Source organism: Pelobates fuscus, chromosome 7, assembly GCF_036172605.1.
Source record: "Pelobates fuscus isolate aPelFus1 chromosome 7, aPelFus1.pri, whole genome shotgun sequence".
NCBI classification, from domain to species: Eukaryota; Metazoa; Chordata; class Amphibia; order Anura; family Pelobatidae; genus Pelobates; species Pelobates fuscus.
The window spans coordinates 172,695,576-172,706,113 of record NC_086323.1 but is presented as its reverse complement, the minus strand read 5'-3'; the positions used below and the strand labels follow the sequence as shown (position 1 = coordinate 172,706,113).

Genomic DNA, 10,538 nt, shown 5'->3' with positions numbered 1-10,538 from the left:
GCTTTCAGTTGACATTCTCAGCCAATCACAGCCAACCGTTGCTGCTCAACCTAATGTTTCCTCATTATTCAAAGCTGCTCAGAGGCAATGGACTGCTAGGAATTTTTGTTTACATTAAAATATTAAAACTGTTTAACACCGAATGGAAGGATGGTGCCAGGGATCTCCAGACTGGATAACCACTTCAAAGAGATCAAACTGTTACAGTGCATACAGTATCTCTTTAAACAAAATGAAATCTGAATTTATTACATTTCTTACATTATACAACAAAAAAGTTATGTGATATCTTAAGCAATTTAATACAAATTAAACCCTTGCTTTCAATTTGCTTTGATTACCTGGGCTTAGAAAAAGGCAAGAGTTTAATCTTATATAAAGCCTTGCGAACTCACCGAAATGTGACATCTAATCACTTATGAATGATAATACCTGTAGCTTTACACAACCTACGCATGGTGTTTGATTAAATGCATGTGGAATCCAGAACCATTAGAATTAAATCAATATTAATAGTATTCTTTACCTGCACATGCACACCACATCTGACATATTTAAAATATAGGTGTGAAAAACAGTTCACATAAACAGTCAATAGTCATCTAAACAAGTCGATACTGTGTAATATATCCTTTATTTTATTTCTACATTTTTAAGCGTACATAACAATCGTGCTTAAGGTACAGTCTGACACCATTTACAGACATTTAAAATGCATCTTATAAATATATTACATTTGGTCCATAGAACAGATCGCAAGTTACTAATTTTGAAGAATAATGTTTTTCTATTTTTTTTTAATCAGGCTCTGTATATATATATATATTTAGACTATGCATATGTTACATATATTTTATATAGAGATAGATTTTATTTTTTGTCTTGACGATAAACTCTTATTGCAAGTAAGCTTATTTGATCATAATATAACAGATTTTTCTTAGGGCAAATACTACAAAAAGGATACATCTATTCACAATTGAAACACAGTTGTTTCTACAACACAATCTTGCTAAAGTATATAAGATATTTGTATAGAAGGTTTATATAATGCGCACCAAATGGCCATGTAGAATTTGGGTACAATCACACAATACTTTTTTTTTCAGGTTTTTTTGTTTTTTTTAGAACAACATTGGACGTAAATACATACGTGAAACAATTATTAGAAACTCAGAAATTGTTTATCTAAGGTACAGAATGATATCTACAAACATAATGAAGTTAGACATTATGAAATATACAAAATAAACTTACAAGACATTTTTCCTGACTTTCCATAAAATGCAGCTATAGACGTTTAAAATATTATATTGGAATATGTTACATATAATAAAAGACAGGTCAGGATATACTAAACGATACTGTTATACAAAGTCATTAAAATATCTGTATATATTTTCTATTATAATGTGCTTGACATTGTGAGAATATTACTTATTGCAACAACATCTTATACATATATTTTTTGTATTTTTTTTTTACTCTTTGGACAAAAATAACAAATAAAACTAACATTCACAGTTAACACTGTATCACATACAAGCTATAAGTAACATGTGCTATTTAATGTTGGGGAGTGCACGAGGTGTAGTTGATTGCCTTTTGTGCAATCTGGTCACAGTATAACATACTAACACAGCATTGTCCTCAAGTCCTGTCATTTTGCCTGTCACTGCAAAGCAATAAATGTCAAAATGCAGATGAAATACCTACACATTTTTCTTTTTGCCTAAACCGTGATAAAAAATATGAAATATTGTCCATTTAAAAGGTGCAGTAGAATCAGGAGTGGCTTGTGGCATAGAGGTCCCTAACAATCTAGAAATCCCCTGCATTTTTTAATATTATCATCACCCAAATGGGTATAACAATCATGTGCTTTAAGGGGGATATAATCTAGAGAATAGAATGCTAATAAGCAAGTGAATCAGAATGCCCTTATTATACAAAAAAAAAAAAAAAAAAAGTGAATGTCTCCTCTCCCTTATTGTACACAGTCAGACAGGCATAGCATGACTTTGTTAATGCATTTTATTTAGTATCATTTTGTGCAATTGTGTTTCATTTATAAACTAAGCTGGTGTCCATTAGTGTGTGTGTTTTTGTTGTTTTTTTGTTTTTTATTCAACTTTTTTTCTGTTACAATATACACTGAATTTATTTGGTCCACTTAAACATTTCCTGAAATTATTTGTGCTTCTATTTCTTGATTAAAAAATAATAAAATAAAACAAAAAAACTAGCCCATCACCTATTTAAGCTATATCTATGAGAATGAATCCAAATGTTAATATTACTGAAATTAAGTAAAATAAAAATACTGCAGTTTCTGGTAGCAATGTAAATCTATATGTGTTTTAATGTTTTTGTTCTGTTCGTTTTCATCCAACATTTAAAAATACTGGTTAAAAAAGATACATTATTTGTTTATTTGTTTGCTTTTTTTCCTTTGAAAGTTATTCTTCAAAGTTTTTGGAGCTGCCTGTTCGGAATATATTAGTAATTAAAATCTGCTGCACAAAATCTCAGGTCTTCATCCCAAGTATATATGTTTAAAAATTGTGTATTCTGTGTATAAATGTAAATCTCTTTGAAAAACATTAACAGTCTAAATTGCCTGAATACACAAACCATTTGATCACGGTATCCCACAAAACAGTAATACAATAACCTAGTTGATTTCCTTGTGCTCTACTGGTGAAGTTGTATCCCTTTTTGCCACTGGAGGTAGGTAAATTCTTTTTTCCAGGTGTAAATTTGTGGTCATGTCAACCTTTTTGTATTGAAAGAATCATTTGAACACAGTATTTTATATATAAGCCTCTTTGCTTGCTGAGTTACTCTGCGACAGTTGTTCTGGTCCATTTTCCGAGTAAGTACCTTCGTCACTTGGCTGAATCATGGCTTGGAGACGCTGTAAGAGAAACGGTATACACTTTTTCATTACCTATATTACAAGACTGATATTATGATATACTATCCCACCAACTGAGAAGTTATATTTTGCTAATCATGTGCTTAGATTATATAAGGATTGTGGTCTTGATTTCAGAAAAGGTTTATGACATTACCTATTTAATAAATATACACACATAAAGGCTGTATTCAGCATATAGTGCATTCTCTAATCTTTGTCTTGTTGTCCCCTACAAGACTATATTTTGCAGTCTATTTTAATGCTTTTAAGGCAACTGGTGAACACAAGGCTGAATTTTCATGTTCGGTGCCTGTAGGCACATAATTTTAAGATACCTCCTGGTCTCCCCACAATTAAATGCTAGATAAAGAGAGTTAAATGTATTTATTAACTGGATATTACAGGCATAAAAAAAAAATATATTTAAATTTAACGTCTCCATAGGTATATAAATGTATGTGCATGTATCTGCTTGTAAAGGATTGTGTTTGATCCTGTGGGTACATGCAACTGTGTACATGCATGCAGGGTTAAAAATAATGTTAGAATTAAGTTAGGATAAAGGATTGGTTAATATTATATAGAGTTGAATTACATAGGGTGTTAAATATTAAGATGATTAAAAGCTTGATAATAGAACTTCAGGAGCTATTATACCGCGTGCATCACTCAATGCTGTCCGTGCTCACACTGCAAAGCATTTCCTGTGAGTGGGCAAACGGGAAGTGATCCCTTTCACTTCCTGCCCAGCCTCACACACATACACTGGAGAAACTGGGACAGCACTGTGTTTTTCACTCTGTGACTGTTCCTCTAGCTATAATATCAAGCATAGGAGGCTGAGTGGGCTAATAAGGACTTTGGCCAATGCTTCTGCTGCTTATCTGTCACCATCAGCCTGCTATAGCTCCAACAAGGCATATTATAAGTGCTCTGAGCAGGGCAGGTGCCTAGTTTGCCTAATTGGAAATCTGGCGCAGGGTTTGGGCAGTGGTAGCTCTGTGCCAATGTCAGCAGAAAGAAAGGCACATCACAAGCAACAAACCCTCTCATTAGTATTCCACTGATTCCCTTGTTTGCAAATATCAATCTACCAACCAAGTTGAGGCCATAGATCAATAGCTCTATTGTCGTTTCCTTTAATTATCTTTCTGATAACTTTGCTCCTGTTACACATATACTTTGTGGTGTCAAGTGCCAGACAGCACCACTTATTGCCAAAAGTATCTCCCGTGTAGTGTATATCAATTTGAGCTCTAACTCCATATTAAGAATCTTTAATCCAGCTCTGTGGAAATTACAATGGTCCAGTACCATCGAGACACTACACTGCAAAGCCACTCTTTTTCTATGTAGCAGCGAAGTTGCTTTAACAGCTTTAAATAAAGCAGTGTCAACAATAGTAAAAAACAAATATGTGAAAAGGACTATCGAAGTTTAGAAAATAAATAAAATAAATCTTGGAGGGATCAATGATTATTCATGCATGACATATTTTAATCATATACACTACTTTTATCTCAATTTACAATTTGATTAATAATGTACATACCTGTTTTAAGGAACCTTTCAGGGATAGGAACAAATAAACCATGTACCCGGGAATCAGCAGCATCGAAGATAGAGCCATGAACCAGCCAACACCTTGTCCCCAAGATGGGAAAACATAACTTCCCATTGTAAGTGGAGTCATTTGGACAGCACTAAAGATAAATACACCCTAGGAGGAGAAAAAAAGGACTTGAATTCTTAGAACAGAAGAACCCTGGGCCATGTGGCAGCCAGGACATACCCATGTTTTTCACCCGATCCGGGAAATGTTGATTTTATCGATGCCTACAGAGATATGGGAATATTTATCAGTGAAAAGGGCCCCAGAATGAATTAGTGCTGAAAAGGTTACAATGTCAACAACCAAGAAATTGATGAAAAGTGCAGTTATACGAACGTCAAGAGGGACAGAAATAGAAGCTACACTACGGATAAGTCCTAAGGGAAGCTTGTTGACATTTCATTAATCAGTGCATTTCTAAGTACAGCAGTTTCAAGTGTGAGTTAAAGTACAGTCAACAATATTTCATTTTTAATCCATTGTATTTAGACTGATATGTTGTAAATATTGGCTACCCTTTTCCAATATTTGAGCTGTGCGAATGCTACAACAAAATTACATTTTATGTAGGAAAATTGTTACCATCCACTTTATGATTTTACTTGTGTCTTTGTGTCTTTGTTATCCTGTTAGATACACCAGTTTAAATTATGTTACAAATAATTAGGAGAATGGATAAATAATTACTGTGTTAACAAATAGTCTCACTTTAATGGTTTAAGCAACTCCTTGATGTGTATGCCATGCCTCTATAAATGAGATACACCAAAAATAAAGACTTTGAAAGTATTCCACCTTATGATGAAGGAACACATATGGCTTTAGCGGTTATAGTCCCAGGAGTGCCCTGACACCTCTCTTCCCACTGTCAGTAGTCAAACCATTTCAGAACTGTGCTCCTTACCTCTACAGACTTCACAGAGCTGGAAAATCTAAGCTAAGCTAAGCTTGGCGACAAAGGGTTTTCCTCATTGGCTGAGAGCAGACAGCTGTCACGTTTAGTCAATGAGCTACCTTGCACTGCATGGCCTAGCTTGGGAGATGTACCATACGCTCTTAAGCAGGAATTCTGTACGTTTAAAACTGGAGATTGGGAGCAGAGTTTGGTGGATCCTAAGTAAGAAGTCAAATCACTCAAAAATGGTTTAGCTGCTAATAATAGGGCTGGGAGGGGTATCAAAGGCAATCCTGGCCTCATGACATCCACAGTGCACTTTAGTGGTTATTGGTGCTTAGAGTTTTCCTTTAACTCGCAAGCTGCTTATGGATATATATATTTCTCTTTCAGCAATCTATCTCTGTTGTATGCAACAGAATAATCTAAGAATAATCTGAACAAAATTAAACAATTTAATTCAGTGTTATTTAAACTAGTAGGGAAATATTGGGGATTAAATATAAAGAAGAAATCTGAGACAGAATTTTAAAAAGTGGGTCACTTAGCAGGATTGTAGATTCCCTATAGTTCCCATAGCTTTTAAAACTCAAAACTCAAATTACTTATTTCATATAGAAGAGCAATTAGTCTATAATGTTAGAGATGCAAAACGATATTAATATATATGTAAAAACACATTGAAAATAGTATCTGAAAATATGTAAATTCTTTTAACTCTTACAGCAACAACAATAGGTGTGAAAAAAGACCAGCAGAGTTTCCACCATAGGCAAGGTCTGTAGCCGACCATTTCCTCAATATTGTCATAAAACTTGTTGACTCCTGAAAAAAAGAAGAAGAGAAATGTATTTAGAGTCTAGACGTAACAAACAAAACATTCTTCTTAATTTTGTTTTTTTGATGTTATAAATATGTGTGTGTGTGTGTGTGTGTTTGTATGTGACAACAGTAAACAGTATTCCTAATAAACATTAGGAATAACTATGAGACTGTGCACCAATATCCCAATATTCCCTCTCACCAACACTTGAGTTTTCATTTAGTGCCTAATTTATGAGTCTCTGAGAGTTAGAAACATTATTACCAGTGTTGATGGACAGAAAAGGCAATAGTTTTATGAACTAATAGCATGATCTCCAAATGTGCTAGCTTAGGGACAGACATAGAGTATAGCTTATTATTCCTTTATATATATAAAGATATAATTAAAAGCAAGATTTATTAAGGTACAAACAGGTGCTATTCTAGGGGGACCTCCTAAATAAGGAGCCTCACCCAAATAAATCAAATGAATATTTGTCATTTTAGAGCATTATAATACAATATATGATATATATTAAACGCCCCTTTAGTAAATAGTATCAATAAATGTTAGTGAGAAGAACAAGGAAGCGTATGTTTGCATAGAAACAACAATGAATACACAAAACCACTGCTTTTCATGAATAAAATGTTTGAAAGCTTGCAGTCCTTTACTTGACTCTTAATACACTGATTGTCAGTGGTAATCACAAGTCAATTTGCTAAATATGTTTTACAACTAAACTGACTTACCGTAACACCAGGAGATAGAGATACACTCAAAGAATACGAGGAAAAGAAGACTCATCCCACTGGCTGAATAGTAGTCAAAGAGCTTGAAGACATAGATCCCTCCCTATAGTATGAATAAATATAATAAATAAAATGTATCACAATTTGTAGGAAAGTATCAAAAAGTAACATCCTTTGGCCGACCACTGATCATTCTGGTGTGTGTAGCATCAGATTCATTCATACTCATCAATTCCTCATTTAAACGAATACAAGCTACAGGTGATACTCGAAAAATTAGAATATCGTGCAAAAGTTCATTTCTTTCAGTAATGCAACGTAAAAGGGGAAACTAATACATGAGATAGACGCATTACATGCAGAGCAAGATAGTTCAAGCCGTGATTTGTCATAAGTGCGATGATTATGGCTTACAGCTCATGAAAGCCCCATATCCACAATCTCAGTAAATTAGAATATTAGATGCACTCAATAAGTATTGCCTGTATCTACATTTGTATATACATTTCAAGTATCACCTGTATATACAGCTATAGATTCCTGAGCAAGAAGTCTCACTCTATGAGTAATGGGTTCTCTTAGGCAATGGAGTAACCACTGTGCACATTGATTAAAGGGTTACTCCAAGCACCATGACCACTTCAGTGATTTGAAGTAGTCATGGTTCCTGGAGTCGCTATGAAAAGCTGTTCACCCGGTCTTTGACCATTCTGCTACCAGAGGTGTAAATCCACTTCCAGCAGTGTAATTGGGGAGTCATTAGCCAGCCTGGAAATATCCACTTTGTGTTTATTTTTATGCACAGATGCCAATTTATTAGCTGAGAGCACTTAGGTGATCAGTGGCAGATCTAGCGTCCGGCTTCTGCAGGTCTGAAGTAGCCGGATGTCATAAACCTGCTTACAAAGGAGACAAGGAGACCAGTAGTGGGACCCAGGTAAAGGAGCAAACTGTTCCAAAATGGTTTGCTCCATTATCAGATAATGGGCTGCAGTACTCCTCACATCATAACCACTACAGCAGGCGGCAGTGGTTCCAATGGTTGAAGTAACCCTTTAAAATAACTATCCATTGTGTGTTTAGGATATTTACTGCCCTAGGCTTGTATATGCGTATTGCATAACACATTGATAAATACTTCTAAATGAAAATGTTGATCCTTTGAGGGACAAATTAAATTATATAGTGAGCATTAGCACACATACACACGTGTTCTCACAAGCTTTGACACAAACAAGCTAACTAAAATACTTCTACAAACAAGCTCACTGACACTAATTTCACGCTGGATATTTTAAACTGTCCACTTATCGTAGGGCTGACTGCAAGTGATGGGAGTGATGTGTTGCTGACTCTTGCCAGAGGCCAGCTGTCTGTGGATAGATTATGGTATTTGGAGTTGGCCCCTGTTGTGTAAGAATTTAGTCTCATATCCCAGCTATACCATGAGATGGTGCTGGGGATTAACCCAGGATGTACTACAGTACTGTCACATCCACATAGGGGAACTTTCTCAGGAAGCAGGAAAGTTGGTGGCCGCTTCAGATTTTTATTTTATTTAAAAAAAGCATGATTGCAGATATTCTGCCACAATTTTCTGCTTTAGGCCTAGTCAACCTAGTGATAGATACAGAATGAGATTGTATTGCTTGCTATTATTGTCTTAACATTTCATATTTTTTGGTAAAAGAAAACATAACCTACATTTGGAAATATAATTATGTTATTGGGATCTATATTTTAATATAATACAGACTCAGTAGGCACAGCTTATATAAATGTATAGATGAAAAAAAATAATTAAAGGACAACATCTAGATTGTGCTTAAAGGGATACTATAGTGTCAGGGATACAAACATGCGTTCCTGACACTACAGTGTTAAAACACTATTTAGGTAGCTGACAGAGGCGGCTCTAGACTTTATGAAGCCTTAGGTGAAACTTAAACATGAGGCCCCACTAACAAAAAAGTGAAAAAAAATAGAGTTGCAATGCATGCACACTGTCACATATACACATTGATGCACGGTTACCTGTGTATGTGCCTGAGAGTTTGTCTGACAGAGAGTATCCTTGTGTGTGTGTGTGTGAATGTATGTCTCTGTGAGAATTGTTTGCATATTTGTCTGGGACCCTATGTGTATGGGGTATCTGCTTGAAGTGTGTTGTGTGTATTGAGGGGTGATGGTGAGAGGCAGGGGGGTGATGTGAGAGGGGGGTAATGTGAGAGGGTGGGGGTGATGGTGAGAGGGAAGGGGGTGATGGTGTGAGGGGGTGATGAGAGAGAGATGCGGGTGATGAGAGGGAGAGGCGGGTGATGGTGAGAGGGAGAGGGAGGTTATGGTGTGGGTGTGATGGTGAGATGAAGTTGATGTTGGGGGGGTTGATATTGATGGTGAGGAGGTGATGTGAGGGTAAGGGGGTGATGTGAGAGGGAGGGAGGCTGATGTTGAGGGAGGGGGTTGATGGTGACAGGGAGAGGGAGGTGATGTGTGGGGAGGGGTGATGGTGAGAGGGAGGTGATGTGAGAGAGGGAGGTGATGTAAGAAGGGGGGTGATGTGAGAGGGATGGGTTTTGAAGTTGAGGGAGGAGGGTGATGCTAAGGGTGGGGGTGATGGTGAGGGAGGGGGCTGATGGTAAGGGAGGGGGGCTGATGGTGAGGGGGTTGATGTGAGAGGGAGGGGGTCTGATGTTGAGGGAGGGGGGTGATGCTAAGAGTGGGGGTAATGGTGAGGGAGGGGGTGATGGTGAGGGGGTGATGTGAGAGGGAGGGGGCTGATGGTAAGGGAGGGGGGCTGATGGTGAGGGGGTGATGTGAGAGGGAGGGGGGGGTGATGCTGAGGAAGGGGGGTGATATTGAGGGGAGCTGATTCTGGGGGAGGGGGGTCTGATGGGGAGAGGGGGGAGACAACATACCCTTTATTCCCTGGTGGTCCGGTGGCCATTACTTCCGGTCTGCAGACCATGTAACTCACGAGACCATCAGAGCGTTGCCGTGGTAATCCGCTGCAACGCTCTGATTGACCAGTTCTCGGCGAGACACATAGTCTGCAGCTCTACTCACTGCGGAGCTGCAGATCAGTGTCTGATGGCTGGTCGGGCAGCCAGGAGTGGCCTCGCACCCGGCGGCATACCGGGCAAGCCTCCTTCAGTGGGGAGCAAGTAGAAGCCAGCTACCAGAGGCAGCTCTCTAATTAGGGGGATTAGAACCACATAATTAGAGAGCCGCCTCTGGTAGCTGGCTTCTACTTGCTCCCCACTGAATAAACCTTTTTTTCAGCACCGCATGGGTCTCCTAGTAGCTGGCTCCGCACCCACTCCTCCTTGGCTGCGAACACCAAAATTAGCGATTTCAGCCAATCCAATGCTTTCCTATAGGGAAGCAATGGGAAGCTATGGTGCATGCGCAGCAAAACTTTGTGCTAGACCAAGCAGCATTTTCTCACAGAAATGCAATGAAAATAATGGGGAAATTATTCTCTATGAGGAAAGTTCAGCGTCTTCATGCAGACCGTGAAGACGCTGAACACAGGAAGCACATTAAGTGGACGT

At 37.7% G+C, this 10,538-nt stretch overlaps 1 protein-coding gene across 1 annotated transcript in view; it reads right to left on the bottom strand.

Annotated features, from left to right (window-relative positions):
• Positions 1 to 615: 615 nt before the first annotated feature.
• SLC6A1 (solute carrier family 6 member 1) overlaps positions 616 to 10,538 on the bottom strand; it is a 144,107-nt gene continuing 134,184 nt past the window's right edge. The window contains exons 12-15 of the mRNA XM_063426929.1: positions 6,985 to 7,087; positions 6,152 to 6,252; positions 4,473 to 4,640; positions 616 to 2,917 (exon numbers count right to left, since the gene is read on the bottom strand). Of these exons, the coding sequence (XP_063282999.1) occupies positions 2,813 to 2,917; positions 4,473 to 4,640; positions 6,152 to 6,252; positions 6,985 to 7,087 (477 nt within the window). The 3' untranslated portion in view covers positions 616 to 2,812. The remainder of the gene's footprint in view (positions 2,918 to 4,472; positions 4,641 to 6,151; positions 6,253 to 6,984; positions 7,088 to 10,538) is intronic.